We start from the raw sequence: 16,252 nt of genomic DNA, 5'->3' as shown, positions 1-16,252 counted from the left end.
CATGCTGAGGAGGTCATAAATATGGCTGAAGGTTACCGTACTCGTACTGTTTTTTTAAAGAGCCTCTCTTGCAGCACTATAAGTCCAAGTAGCAACTAGATTTGCTGGTTGAAATATCCCTTCTCTTCGCTCACTGCATCTGTCTTGTGTCTGCAGCAAATCATCATGGAAACGGCTTTTTGCTTGGTCTTTATATCAGTTTTTATATTATTATTTAATCATGATTTTTCTTTCTTTTTTTTAACAAAACTATTTTTTTTCCGTTTATTTAGGAGCATTTCAGTTTTTTCAGTTGTCCTCTTTTTAATTCAGGGATCCCAACTGCTCGAAAATTTCCATTTTTTTAACAGTTTTTCTTTCTATTACAAAGTGCTAATATCGCATTCATAACCTCACATCAAGCTGCGAGCTCCTTTAGCGTTATCATCTCCATCTCATATTACTTGTTTGCCTTAGGGGGCGAGGAGAAAGCGGGGTAGGTGGGGCTTATTCCTAATTTGAGAATAGATTTCATTAGCAGTGGGGTTGTCAAATAATCAGGCTCACGGCGCTCCTTTGCCTTTCTGAATTAGCTGGCTTGCATTCTCTCTGTACACAATGCTGCATTGATTTTCAAACTCAGCTTTTTGACATTTAATTAGAGGAATGCTGGTGGTTGTGCACATTTCATCAAGTAGAAATATGATGTTTTGCAACCGCACCCTTTCCACCTCAGCACACTTTTGGCCGGCAGGGTTGGAAAATTCATTTCCCACGAGTAAATAACTCATTTCTCCACAGAGGGACTAAAAAAAAAATAAATAAATAAGTGATTATTTGACAGAGCTGTGCACTGAGGCAAAGGGGACCATAGAGAATGCATAAGAAAAATACAGCATAGTCTAAACAAATAAAAACATAAGTTACCGAATAAGAACTGATCCAACTGTAAATACATCCCACATTCAAAGCTAAAACACCTCTTTTTATAGCCACTTCCCAACCTACACTGTAAACCAACTGAAGGACGAGATTAATCAATAGCAAAGTAGTATACAAGTGAGTCACCATCTCCCCTTTTCACCCACCACATCCTCACTGTAGCCGGATTTCCATTGAAGTGTCAGTTACAAGCAGAAAACGATGGAGGGGCTGCCAAAAGATCTGAAGCACGGCACAGAAATACAGCGAGAAGAGAGACAGACGCGGATGAAAAGCAGGAGAGACAAAGAAAAAAGAAACAGACAGCACAGGCGTCTGCGAGGGGGAGGCTTTACCTCGAGTGTCCGTATCAGTCAGCAAAAATAGGTTTGGAAAACAATTTAATACAGATATATGGTTTTCTTCTGGCAGCTGTAAATCCTAAGGATCTGGCAAGACACTGAAATAAATGATAAAGAACAAAGAAAAGGGGGATCCCGTCCATGAGGCGCCTTCTTTTAGGCTTTCGGTTACATTTTAAGCAGTGGCAGTAGGAAGTGTGGCCGTGAACCAGCTGGCTGCATTCAATGACGAACGCTTTACGGCCAATGAGTTATAAAACACGACAAAGCATTGCAGTGTGATCATACACGAATTACCTACCACTTCTTAATTAGCTACCAGATGTTTCTGCTTCCTAATAAAGTCTGAAACGCCTCCAGCTTACTGAATATGCAACAACTATGATCATGTTAAATAGACGCATCATTAGCGGTTTTATTCAGTAAGCTTAAAGATAAGGTCAATCAATGCGTAGTCAGTAATTTACTATCTAATTTAGTATTTCACAAATTATTGTTGAAATCTATTTATAATTCAAAGGTTTAACCAATTCCAGTGTTTGTTTTTAACCAGCAGCTTTTCAGCCTATCAGAATTAATTCAGCTCTGTTGCTAGGCAAAGAGCTGACTCAACTTGATGAATATTAACTCTAAAGAGAATCTGGAGCGAAGCAAAAACACATATAATCGACTGGTGAGAAACTGGAAAGGCTGGTTTTCAGTCGATCGGTTCAGTAATAAATAGCATTGAAAACAGATACAAGTTTAGGACTGTGAAGTCATATTCAAAAAACAAGAACATTAATGAAAAGTTCATTCATCTCAGCAACTCAGTCACAAATTGAAACATTTTAAATTAATTACACACAAACTGATGTTGTCACAAGTATCTTTCTGTTAATTAGGACAAGCTTTTTCCCATACAGCTAATGAAAAATACAACATTTAAGATAATACTATTACATCAGACCAAATAAAACCTTTTTAAATGTGAGCTGTAATGAAAGGCATGTAATACCTCCTTTAAGGCCTATTATTTGCAAAAGAGACTCCTAATCTGACAAATGAGTCTTGCTGGAATCCTTATTCGAATTTACTGAACAAGATGATTTGCTTTGATGCTGAAATTGTAGTTCCTCCATTTTCTAAAGGATTCACAAACATCAATGTTATAAAAAAAAAGCTGCAGCATTTTTTTTCTCAATTGTGTTTTACATTCTTTAGAAGAGTGTCTGAATAATTGCAGCAAACATCCAAAGAAACCAAAAAAATTGGTGTAGATCACCACAGGTCTGACCAGTGTAACTCCTCACTGCGCCTCATGACTGACAGAGAAAAGTTCAAGCCGACAGCTGAGAGACAACCAGGAGGGGGCGGACAGCCTTGACATGTTTTAGGTTTCCAGGTGAAATTGACAGTATCAAGCTGTTTTTTATCACTTAACCTCTAATCTCCGAGTCTCCAAACTCTGATCTCTCTTTAAATAGTTAATAAAGAAATAAAGGAAATATGAGCTACATGTCTCAACAGGTTTACGTCACACGCTGATATTCAGTGGAAAACTCAGTTCTGCAATTTGTTCTACAAGATACTCGTCGTTATGGATTAATTTATAGCTGCTATTTCCCCCGCAGGTTAATGTGCTCTTTAAAAGTTGCATTATTTAATCTATGTTTGCTCAAAGTAACACTGTTTTGATATGTTATCCCATCACCAGGTTATTGCAGTTCACATAGGGTGACTGTTTACGCACCATGACATGGTTTACAGGGACGGACGTTGTTAAATCTGAGTTAGTAGCCCACCACGATGCAGAGTGATTCCAAACACCTGAGGTCCGTGCTTCCTTTTAAAAGGCCAGATAGAGCTGGGGCATGATGGAGCTATAGCAGGCAGTTTTCACCTCAACTCACAAACCCACAGACTAGCTTATTAGCAACCTGGGGAGCAGAACCAGCCAAGGGGCCTGAATCTGGGAGAGAGGCATTTCTAATGACTGCAGAGCTGTAATAAGGTGGTGCAAATCCGTGTCTCCCCAGGGGGCTGGATGGAAGCAGGAACACCACCCTGCATGCTTGTGGTTTTAATTCAGCAATGACAACAGGGTGCTACTGTCGCTAAAGCGGTTACATTCATGGAGTTTGCTGAATTCAGTATGTATGGCTTTGTAAAAACGTTGTCCGAGTATGCTATCTAATATTCTTTCTATGTGCTATTTTAGGGGTTAGGTTTAATTCATGATTTAACAAGGAGGACCATTGGTTTTTCCCAGGGAGCTAGTTTGGTTTGGAGCTAGGTGTTTTTCTTTAATGATTGAACCATCTCTTGAAAACTGCTTTTTTAGGGGGTTTACTAAGATGATCATTGTCTGTCTGAAGATCTAAGACATTTAAGTGTAACAAAAACAACAAAAAGAAGAATCTGTAGAGAAAAACCCTTCCACAGCATGGTATATGATGCCATCTTTACATGATTAAAGGGACAGTATGTATTTTCTTGACACATAGTGCCATTTTATAGCACAATCAAGTCACTGTGTTACCTGCAGTTGTAGGTAAAAATGCTGTAGATGTCAAACGTGACTTAAAATAAATTTCACGAAATTTGCATCTGTCTCTTCAAGAAGCTCCTACTCTTTCCGACACTCCACCTTCAGTACATCGTCTCACGAGTGCTGCTCACCGTAAATACATTAAAATCTGATGAAGAAATGCTTGGATTTATGGCACTAAGTAAATATGGGATATTTTGAAACCTTTGGTCAATTTAAATGCAATGTGATAGTTTATTTTGCATCTAGCGGCATTAGTTTATCTAAATACTCTTTGGATCAACTTGTCACACTCTCCATCTGTCTACATCGTAAACACACCTTCACATGCTTACAAAAGAGTTGTACTTCACCTCAGTCTAAATAAATACCAGAATTTGTTTTGTTTTTTAAAACCGTATATGTCTTATGTTATTTTCACTTCTAATGTGTTGACATGAGTGTATCCACAGGTTGACCCTGATACTGATTGCTATTTTCTGCAGCCATGATCCACCTCTCTGTTAATTGCAGTTATTCCTGCTGTAGCTTTTTTTTTCTCTCTTTTTATTTTATTTTTTTTCTGTTGATGGCAGATTTGGCCCGGCATTGTTATTTTAGCTGCATCTCTTTCCTGGAAGGAGCTATTTCTGTCAATAACTCTGTTCTCGTTGTGTTTTTGTTGGGGGTTTTTTCAGTAGAAACTACTCCTGGCTCAATGCCTCTGAGTTTAGCTGTGCCTGTTTCCTGGAACTCATTGATTGATGCAGTTTAAATGAATAAAATGGAATTGAATGAATATGCTAATATTAAGTTTACTGTTTTTTTGTTTTTTTTTAGATGTCTGTTCATATGAAATCAAGTTTTTGGATAAACCTCGTTACAGCACTTAAAAAATAATACATCAGATTACATCACGAGGCAGACTGACTGCAGGTTTATTCTTACTAAAATATTTGCACTGTGTAAAGAAGTTGCAGTGAACTTTAAGGCCTCTTTGTTAATCAGAATAAACCTCCGGTAACTCGGCTGACTGCATGTTTATGCCATGTCTAAATGGGCCCACTCAAAATGATTTGAGGCAGCAGAAATAGCTCCACGGAGACCACTCAGGAAAGCAGAGCTCTACAGTTGGGGAACATGAAAAGAAAAACCATTTGATCTTTATAGCACCCAACAATACACGCTCCACATTACATATTCTCGGGCTACCTGCAGTATCTCCCTCCGACTCAGCCCACGCTTCTGTGTCGGCACACTTGGTAACACGCGGCAGACTAAACTCTGTCCGACTCAGGTCGATGGAGAATCGAGGAGAGCGCAAGCAAAACAATGATGGACCACTCGGCATTCCTCCCTCCCCCCTGAACTGTCCACGTTTTAACATGTTTAACGTCTCGGGGAGCTGTTAAACGCTAGGGAGCAATAAGGAGCTGTCATCCTCAACGCAGCTCAGCGTGGGACTGACAATTAGCTGTCACTCTGATCATCATCAGGATAACAAAGACGCACACGCAACAGAGGAATCCGTCATGGCTCAAAGTCACCCCCACCTTGTCTCGGAGCGAAGCGGGCTGTGTGCCACTGAGAGTTTATGAAGACATCTGTCTGGTGTTTCATTAGGGCTGACTCCTGTGTCATGTGGATATTTAAGGAACACGGTCACGGCCCGGCATCCTCTCCCTTTCTCTCTCTGTCCCCAAAGACAAACGCATGCGAAGAGGAGACGGGCAAAGACAAAAGAAAAAGTTTCCAAAAGCTCTGGGACACGAGGACACTTGGAGAGCGGGTTTATACACGCACTATGTGGACATGCGAACTTGATGATGCATATTCACCTCCCACTGCTTCTTTTGAAGTTTAACTATTATTCAATTTAAAAGACTTTAATCAATACTTGTTTTCTGACTTGTAGGAGAAATGTCTTTCTACAAAACACAAGAGGCACCCAGAATACTAAACATTGGAGTGAAAATATAAAAGAACCACTGAGAGAGACAATCAAAGGTTAAAGTCAGCTTTCTCCAATAGGACACAAATTTCTGATTCAAAGTCCAAATGTAAACACATTTTCCACTAGCTGAGGCTTTTTCCTCAGATCACTTCAAAAAACTACACTGGACTATAGATTCACTTCAAACAACATCTGATCCACAGCCAGATTATTAAAAATATTTTTTTTTTTTACTACTTTGTATATTCTTATAGTTCTGCCTGTTTATATGAAAGTAGCCCACTGTAAAAGGCCCTCTAGAACACGACAAATAAAAGACCTAAAAAAATGTCTGTTTAATTTAGAAATCTGAAAAGCTCTAAAATATACAAAATTAGTTTTAAACTCTGGTCATTTTTTAAGTTTCATTTGATACGTCCCTTATTTATCTTCTGCTAGCCACCGGACATATCCAAATTTAGCTGAAACAAATATATTGAGAGCAAGGCTCGGCTAGCGTTAGCATGTCAGCATGTCAATGAGCCTCAATAATCAGAAGTTATCTAATTATAAAGTTATCTGAAGTGAAAGACGTTTCTATTTGTGGAGCTTAGAGGAATCTCTCTGACATTTAAAAGAAACATTTTACAAATAATTATAACATCCACTCATTCATAGCGGTCATAGTTCTCATATGATTATTGTGATTACTCTTAATCTGGAAGTGTATGCCGAGTTTGGGATCCATCATCTTTGTTTGTGTCAAATGTTTTTTTTTATAATTATTATTATTATTATTATTTTGTTTTCAAAACGCAGTTGATTAAAAATGATTTAAGCTCCTTGTAAGCCTGTTACTCAGCAGTACTTATAATTAAAAGTTAAGCACCAAAACCACAAAGACAGAGGTTGGGAAACTCTGCTTTAATACTAAAGTCTCGCACTTTATGCAACAGCTTAAAATTCGAGGATTGCAATGTGAAGCGACAGGTAAGATGAAAATGTAGGCCACGTGAATATGTTCGTTCCCACAGTGTGCAGAAGAACTTGTATCCATTATTTTTAAACAGCAGTTTAGCACGTGTAAAGTAAGTAATGGTGTCACAGACAGAAATAAATGTGCTCCAGGAGGGAGAACAGAAAATAAAGTGAGCACCAACGGAGAGATGATAAGCTTCATTTGTGATTCCTACGGTTTCATTCGGCTCCGGAGCCCCAGACGCCCGTCCTCCAGGCTAACCAAGTAAACAGCAGACGGTAAACAAAAGCAAATCCACTGCAAACATCAAAGTTGCCCCCCTTTTTTCTGATGAAGAGATGCAGCGAGTCTCCATCCTGTCATCTGCAGTTAGTCAGGTCATTCATCAAGATGTCAGCCACAGGCATCAAGCCGAGAGGCGGCGCAAAACAAAAGAAAGGCTAAAAAAAAAATAATAATAAAAGCCTGCTCTGGACTGCAGCCCCTGTTTCTGAATGTACAGTACGTACACAAGCACTAGAGCGGCCCATTGTCCTGTAATTACCAGCTGTGAGGTTGGTGCGGGTCTGAGGGCAAGTGAGCGTTAACCTATTCAATGACTCATTGATTTCATTTGATTGGTCGAGTAAGATTTATGACCCGTCAAAGCCTCGGAGAGGGCCTCGCTTTAAAACTTCTCGTCTTTATTCACCTTTCAGCTCCACAAAGCAAATATCAATCAGAGCTTCTTAAAGGAAGGATCCAGCGTTTCACAACAATAGAGTTCAGATGCGAGGGCTTCATCGTTAAAACAAAAAAGGCCCACGCTCATCTCGACTTTCACTCATTCTTTGTGTCTCGCCTTAACATTAAAGTCTAAAAGTTCATTACGAGTCCCCGCTTTATATCACAACCTTTAACAGATCGTTTGTTCTTTCCCTTAGCTTGCCGCTCCTTTAATAATGTGATCTACACTCGGCTACCGTCAGACGTGTGCAGCCTTGAGCTTCATAATTACAGACTCCAAGTCCCCAAGCAGCTGAGGCCACCAAAGTGCACCAGGAGCAACACATAATCTCACAACTAATTATGTAATGAAGGCAAATTATTATTCGCAGCTCTTGTAGAGTGTGACCCTAATTAAACCGGAAGTGGGTTTGGAACTTGATACCAAACCAAAAGCACGGCGCGGAGACACACAGTTGTTTAGTCGTTAGACGTATTCTGATAATGAGTCAAAAGTTGTTAGCGTCTCTATATATCGGTTCGTGTTGGAGCATTTTATTGGTCTTGTTTTCAAATACTTACAAAGAGACAGAAAGTGGGAAATTTCAATGGGGACTTGCTAAATATTAAAGCTTGTAGTCAAAATACAAATTGGATGAATACATAAAGAAATTAATGGTACTATTTTTAAGGTTTTTCTTTGATGAAAAAATTTATTCTTTATAAACAACGATATGGGTGTTTCATTCCACAACAGTATATGAAAACCCCCAAAAAAGACTTTCATTTCAGGGACTTGATTTAAAAACACGTGAAGATCAAAACTTCACACTAACAAAACTTTAAACTAACCAAAAAACTGATTTTATTTGATTTTCTCCCACGTAGCTACTGTATAACTACCACGGTTTCATATGGCATTTACACACAAAAAAATTATATCTTTCTTTTGCTGCAAACCTCGGCAGGAATCTGGCCTAAGCAGCAACGGTGGGTTGCTAGAAATGACGCGCCAGTGCACTCAGCGCTTTGCCTGCAAATAGTCTCTACATCGAAGTTTTAACAATCCTGGAAATAACTGTGACAGATTTTTAAGCAAAATGTGGTGAGTTTGGGATGTATTTAGGCCTCCAAAAAGGTACTTTATGATAAACGCTAAAACTGTGACTGTATGCTGGCCGTGGTGGACATGCCGCACCTGCCTGTACATTTTAAACAGTCTGACTTTAATTAGAATGAGGGGTAGCAGTAGCTTCATGGCCTGCAAGAAAATAGTGTAACGACCTTCCAGCTTATCTGACTGACACTGAGCATCAACAGGTTGGAGGAGGATCACACAGCAAAGTCTAGATGTACAATTACTGACCTGGAAAACTAAAACTGACCTCTGATGGTTTCATCTGTAGACAATGAAAGTAACTAACAACATCAAATGAGCAATACCTTATCTTCTCTGTCATTTTTCATTACTTTTTTTTTTTTTTTTACTATTTTATACTGTTTCCTGCTGTTAAATTTTGGACTATATGGACTCTAGGTATTTGTAGAGGGTAGGGACCAAATTTACCTTAATATGCACTAATACACAAAGTAAGCTCATATCTACAGTCTCCCTTATTTCTTGGGGGTGCAGCCAAAGAAAATAAACAGCATTTTTCACTGTTTTTCCTCTTCCTACTTCCCACTATGAATCCCAACCTCATAAAATGGATTCCTCTGAGCCATTTATTCACACCAACGAACTCGGCTTCCCGCCGTGCCGGTGGACATTGCAGCAGAATGCAGAAAACGGAGCTTTTACTTTATTACTTTATATTAGAGCGTGAACAAAGGGCTTTTCTTCCTGTCTCATTGTTTGCAGATAGCCTGTCGCCTCCCGTCAATGTGACCATCAAAGAGGTGAAAGCAAACTCTGCTGTGGTGTCATGGGACATCCCCGAGGGAGACCCCGTCATTGGCTTTGCCATCACACAGCAGGTGAGTAGCAGATTGTGTAGGAGACATCAGTGGACAAAACACAACAAGGTGAAGAAGATATGGATTTACGAAAAGACGCCGAGGTGTGTTAATAGACTAAATAGGCAAAACATTTAACTTCATTCACCTCATTTTACATCCACACACACACACACACATAACTCCACAGATAGGGGACATACAGCAACTGATGTTTTCTGTCTGGAAAACATCACTTCGGACAATAATGTGTATTATATGTGCATTTACACTGTTTCAATAACGCACTTGCTTGTTTTTGTAAGGAACAGTTTGGGAATTTGAGGACTTGCATGATCAATTATTCATAGAATTAGAAATGAAAAGGTTCTGTAGCATTGTTCTCTTGCTCTATTAAATATGAGACTGCAGCCACTTGGTTGTTTGGGTGAATGTTTGTGCTGGCAGCCTGCACAGGGCTGCAGCGCTTTCGAACAACCGTTTGCACACAAATGTTAATGTATTTTCATTGGGATTTTGTGTAGCAAAAAAGTGTTTTGAGAAGTTGAAGGAAAATAAAATACGAGTTTCTTACTAGCTTTGCAGAGCTAGAGAGCTCACAGTATGTATTCAGAATGCTAATGAGCATTTATCACGTTTCACAGTATCTTAAGATGCTTAAGAAAATGAGGTGGAAATCATTTTCTTCTAAAGGTACTTATTTTTGATGGAAGAGATGCTGGAGATTGGGTTAAACACAGTCTATGCTCCATTCTCTTCTGAACAAACTCATTCAGCCTTTTTTAGGGGCTGAAAGAAATGGCCCTCTGCATTATATCAGATTTAAACTTCTGGTAAATAAATGGTTATGGATTATAAATTAGAAACTGTAAGAAACTGATCAGTCTGAGGCAAACTCAGTTTCATTTTGGGCCATATCAAACATTTGAGTGTTTTTAAAGGGCCGGTTGCACCAGAACGTATTGATAAAACCCATTAACCTAGTAAGATATGAATAAATAGCTGTCCCTCCAGGATTTTTGATCGTTTTTCAATCAAAATCACAGATGTGGTACTAAATTAGAAATATTTGCAAGGAATTTTTACAACATTTGTGCTAATGTATGATATTAAATATGAGGGTTTTTTATTACTCGGAGTATGACTTGATATCAAGGAAGGCTGAAGCAGCAGTCACTTAAACCCAATATTTGCTTTTACCACTTGCGATAAAGATTTGCAGTAAAATCTGTAAAAATGTGGTAATCTGTTGATCTTATGTGAATTTTGCAGATTTTTGAAAAAATGGAGAGATTTAATAGATGATATTTGGAGTTGAGAGGGCCACATAAAAAGCTATGGTGGGCCAGATTTGGCCCCAGGGCCTTGAGTTTGACACGTGTGGGCTAAGAGACTGATAGAACTAGCAACAGTCATAATATTTAAAAGTTGTTTTTTTTTTCGTTATCACTGACTAAATGTTTTGAAATTAAAGGCTGGACTTATTTTTTGAACGGTGAGATTATGCTACTGCATTTAAAGTTGAATATCTTTTAAGGCTATGTACACAGCACACATGTCTCTGAATACCAGAGAGATCAAACCATCAAGGAGCTTTCATTCATGCTGTCTGGACAGCTCGATGGTGCCTCTTTGATCAGTCGCAGAGATCCTTTTGCTTCCAGTTTACCCATTTTGCAAATGAGATAACTCTGCGTTTGCCAAGATGCAAAGATGGGAAGATGCGTATTCCAATAAAAAATGTCACAAAAGCCCTCCTGGTACTCAGTGGTGACTGCGGCATGTCCTGGCTTTACCTCTACCTTTATTATGTGTGTGTGTGTTTTCAAGTCTTTGTTTAATCAGTCAACCCCCATGTCGTTTCCTGCTTCAACAGAAGAAAGATGTGCGCATGCTGCGGTTGATCCAGGAAGTCAACACCACCACGCGCTCCTGTGCATTATGGGACTTGGAGGAGGAGACAGACTACATAGTGCACGTCCAGTCCGTCAGCATGTCCGGGACGAGCCCGCTGAGCGAACCGCTGCGCTTCCGAACCCCAAAGGAGGCCGAGACGCAGGCCTCTAAGAGTAAATAGCCACATGCAAATACGCTCACTCGTTCAGTCATTTACACCTACAAGGATGGAGGAGAGCTCTTCTGCTCCTTGTTTTAGGGCATAAGTACGAAAGGGACTTGGCCTTTTGACAATACAGTGACAGATTTAGCCTAAAAATCCAAAAGAAATCAATAGACACAACAAAGCATGAAATGAAATTTCACAACAGACTGCTCCATCTCTCCCCTACTGACTACAGCTAAGGAGCAAAACGCCCGTCAGGGGAAGCATACTTCACTGTTTATTGATGTTTTTCTGCTAGAGCCACTCTGTATGCGCCCTGCACAGCACCACTGTAAACCAAAATGAGGAAAGGCATTTATCAGACAGACGGAGGAGGTAGTAAGGAAGCTGTAAGGGGTGGAGAATCGATGTGCTTTTGGCCGAGCCATTGCTCCATCTATTCCCCCTCTCATTTGCACTCCTCTCTTACATGAGCTGCCGCGATGCTCCGCACTGTTTGGAGCCAGAGGGAGTCTGAACTTCTCGCTGTGGCTGTAAGTGGGCTGCCAGGAAGCATGTAGAACATAAAAACAATCAGCGCCAAACACTGAAGAGATGCGCCGGCGACCACCAAGACTTAATTAATACTGAATACGTTGTCTGAGTGTTATTTATGCAGCAGGGAAGAATTTAGTGAGATCAATCACCGCGCAGGACACAAGCAAACACTTTTTAATTGGATTTTCTTTTTTTCTTTTTTTTTTTCAATTTTGTGTAATTACACGTTGTTGCTTTTGTCACTCCACACACTAAATAGTTCACACAAATGGACAGAAATTGTTTTTGTTTTTTGGGAATGGAGGTTTCTAGCGCACACACAAAAACACTTTTAACGCAAATTCATTTTTGCAGTAAAATAAAATTACAGTGAAAGAAAACAGAAATATGCACTCATTTTCTAAAAAGATGGGAAAACATGCTTTCAGGACTAAGTTAAATTTTCACCTCTCCAGGTTATCGCTGCTTGCACTTTAAAACAAATGAAGTGTTTCGACGCCGAGCCCCTGTTCACTGGGAAATAAAAAAGATTTCCACTTCCGCACCTTTTCCTATCATCAAAGATTCAACATCCGCAGAGACCACCTCTTCGCGGTTTGGCACAGTACCAGCCGTCCTCCGTTTTTTTTTTTTTTTTTCGTTCGCGGTGCTTTCTCAAGGATGTCTGTTTAATTAACTCGACTGGGTTAGAACAGAGGAGCATTTTGCTGTGGCAGAGGAGCAGCTTTTCTCTGAGTAAACATCTTGTAATTCAATTCACAGGAAATTGTTGTTACAGTAGCATTCAAAGCAATGCTTGTTTTACAAAATGACTGAGACGCTGATCAAACTCGACTCAGTTCCAGCACAAATGTGGACAGGAGAAGAAATGCTAAAATGCAAAAACTCAAAATAAAAAGCAGATTCAATTTATTAAAGATTCTAGATTTATAATAAATATAAGAAGTCTACGCTCCCTTGTTAAGATGACAGATATATGGGGCGGCGGGGGAAATTAAACTATGATAAATTATTTCAAAACATTTTCTACCCTTTGATGTCATTTGCCCACTCTGGCCTCTATCAGATTTTGAACACGTCTCTTGTCAGAGACCTTCATAAGATTTAGCCCTGAACTTATTCAAAACCTCTCTTGTATCCGCTCTTTTGTTAATTCTGACACGTTTTGTAATTGTGTCCAAGAGTTTAAAGACTTCGGTCGGATCTGGAAGGTTTTTTTGTGGGGAAGAACAGACTTCAGTCCTCCTTCGGCCAGACTTAAGTAGGACACATGGGACTCTGGGTACATGGTGAACACAACCAGTACCAACCAAACCCTGTGTAGCTTTTGATCTCATTGGCAGGATCCACAAATAACTTCAGCCTCGCTTTTTCACCAGAATATAGAGAATATCCAGTTTCGGTAAAGCCGAAATTGTCTGATATTCTCCATAATTATTTATTGTGCCATGTTTGTGGATTTTTAATGCTCCTCTCCTCACTAATAACACATATTAAATATTGTATAATTATATATTACGCAAATATTTGTCTTTAGTTGAAAATACTTGATATGCCACATTAAAAGTAGGAAAACTCCGATTGATTTTTATTTTAAATCACAAAAACCTGGAAAGACACATGTTATATGATCAAATCTGTTGCACTAATAAGTCTCAGAATAACCTCATTTTGTTTCTTTTACATTTACAACACCTCTTTTTGCAACATTTCTGTAGATCACTCAGAGATATGATTAATACTGGAACAGATTTAAGAACATGAAAAGCAAATAGTGCTGTAAATCTTGACATGAACAGAGGAGTTTGTTAGCAGACAGTGGTGCAGTCTACAGAATGGGAGCAGATCTCAGTGCAGCTGTTGTCTAGACATGCTGGGCGAACATCTTGAGGAATAAAACGAGGTTTTCACGGTTCCCTTTCAGCTGCTCTGCCTTACTGTATTACACTGATCTCTGAGAGCAAAGGATGAGCCTGAAAATGTCAGATTTTTCGTCATGGGATTGAGATACACGAGATCAAAAGAGCAAAAAAACTGGGATGAAAAGAAGCCAACACAACATGTACTCAATGCAAAAAGATGTGGCAATGAGTTAAGAGAAAGACAGGAATGTTGCTCGAACCAGATGCCACATGTGGAAAAAGCACAGACTGCAAACATTGCTGATTACTCTCCTTGGATCTAATAAATGTGAAGCTTCTCTCTGTGGTACTGCGTTAAGAAAATACAAAGCGTTGTCACGAAGGACTTCCATCATTTTGTTAAGGCTTGAAGACTTTGCCTTCATAAATGTTTTCGGTAACACTTTATTTGAAGGGGGGTGAATAAGACTGACATGACACTGTTATAAACATGACATAACACCTGTCATGAACATGAATAAGCCTTCCTGAATATTTATGCCTGTTGTCATAAAGCGTCATTCGGTAAATTATGACACTTTTAATACAAAGTTGACATTATTGAAAATGTCTTTGTTATGACAACTTGACATTAACCAAGAAATCATTACTGTTTAAACTTTACCTTTAATAACATAAAGTTACCTAATTTTTAAAGCGCAATCAGTAATACTTTTATAACAAATTTATATCAGTAATGATTTCTCATAAATATTCATGAAGGCTTATTCATGTTTATGACAGTGTCATGTCAGTCTTATTCAACCCCCTTCAAATAAAGTGTTACCATGTTTTCTGATGTTTGCCAATTAAACGTCTCTCAGCTCATCTGCATTAGAGACGAATTAGCAAAATTGCCAACACACACAAAAAAAGAGAGAAACCACTCAGGGATTTAAGCTTAAATTCAGCTGTACAAACAACTTCTATTTATCATGAAAACAAGAAGGTAAGAATTTACTTATTTTACCTTGAGCAAAGCTAAAGCAAGTTAAAAAATAACTTCACTGATTTGAAGTTCAAAGTTGAAAACCTTTTTTTTTTTTTTACATTTTATCACATTGCAACCCTCAAACATCTGTGTATTTTATAAAAATTTTAATTGAAGGACATCTATATCGCTTCCTTCCTGCTTTGCACATCTAGAAACGTGAAGGCTAGATTTGTTGAATACATAACTAACTAAACCACCCGAATATTCTCCAAAGCAGAGTCAGGAAAGTCAAAGCGATTATTTGTTTTCATGTGATTATTTTTGTTTCACTTTCAAGTTTCATTTTCTTCTACATGTAGGATTACCATAAGGGGGGGGAAACATCTGCTGTGACCTTCAAACAAATAATTGTTTCCAAAAATGTTTGCCATTTCTTTAAAAGGATATTGATTGCCATTCAAGACTGATACATATATATACAATTATAAAAAGCCCCAGCAGCAAACAGGCTTCTGTCAGGTGTTCCAGGTGACCAGTCAGTCCAGTTTGGTCGGCCAGCTGAAAGCTTGAGGGGCCCCAGGCTGTTGTGCTTTGATTTTTTTCTTTTCTTTTAAAGAGACCAATCGATTGGTAGAATTGCTTGTTGCTAAAAGCCACTGGAGCATGGGGATCCTGCACACGGGGCACACCAAATTTCACCCGCTGCTGTCGTATAAAAGGACGGAAAGCTCTGTGTGTCGCAGTAAACTTCAGGTCACACTACAGTGCATGGAAAAAAGACTTTTGTCACTGAGTTTGTGTGTAAATCAGTAGAAAATCCTCACTGTTTTAAGCCTGCGCTATATTCCGCTGCCATTAAAGAAGAGAACAGAAGACGATTTACTGAACGCAAGAAACACTTTTTGGAAAAAGTCAACTACAAAATATGTATTAAAAAAAAAATCTAATTTTCTAACATATTTTGCAAAAAATGTTCAAAAAGCCTTCTTGAGTACAAATACAGGTCTTGAACAGGAGATGTCTGGAAAAAGTCTGTCAGTGTAACCCCAATTGGATTAAATGACAGTCGAGCAGTTCAGTGTCGGCGGCAGCGGCTCTACAGCAGTGTGCTGTGACACCTTTTGAAGCTGCAGAGAGAGAAAACTCTTGGAAAAATCCCTGCAGAGAACAGGAGCTTGAAGACAAGAAATACCACTCTGAATAGTTTATGAGGAGCTGGCAGGCTCAATGAGTGACAAAAGCTTCTCCGTACTAATAGGCTAAAGAACATAAATCTTAGAGTTTTGCTTGTCTACATCACTCCTCTGTATATTGTAGAATGATGTGAACTGAAATATTATTGGTTTTCATTGATGTTCTGAAGTTTTAAATGTGCCAAAATAACTGAAATATGATTAAAACATCCAACTTAAAATGTTATCAGATCTGTACTTAATCATAACCTTTTGTTTCAGCATAAAAAAGGACCAAATAA

General features: G+C 38.9%; 2 protein-coding genes across 3 annotated transcripts in view; one reads left to right on the top strand and one right to left on the bottom strand.

Moving 5' to 3' along the window:
- Window positions 1–16,252, bottom strand: part of kop (askopos) — a 75,967-nt gene that overhangs the window by 46,815 nt on the left and 12,900 nt on the right. The window lies entirely within an intron of this gene.
- fndc5a (fibronectin type III domain containing 5a) overlaps window positions 1–16,252 on the top strand; it is a 28,245-nt gene that overhangs the window by 7,772 nt on the left and 4,221 nt on the right. For both annotated transcript variants that reach the window (XR_001425162.1, XM_015034039.1), the window contains exons 2-3: window positions 9,250–9,365; window positions 11,221–11,413. Coding sequence is in view for 1 of the 2 variants with exons in the window: in XM_015034039.1 (XP_014889525.1) it covers window positions 9,250–9,365; window positions 11,221–11,413 (309 nt within the window). In the remaining variant the exon portion in view is untranslated. The remainder of the gene's footprint in view (window positions 1–9,249; window positions 9,366–11,220; window positions 11,414–16,252) is intronic.

The sequence above is a fragment of the Poecilia latipinna genome, unplaced genomic scaffold (assembly GCF_001443285.1).
Source record: "Poecilia latipinna isolate Pla-1442-1.1 unplaced genomic scaffold, P_latipinna-1.0 Scaffold285, whole genome shotgun sequence".
Lineage (NCBI taxonomy): Eukaryota > Metazoa > Chordata > Actinopteri > Cyprinodontiformes > Poeciliidae > Poecilia > Poecilia latipinna.
Note: the sequence above shows the minus strand (reverse complement) of the source record. Positions and strands in the feature narration are given on the sequence as shown.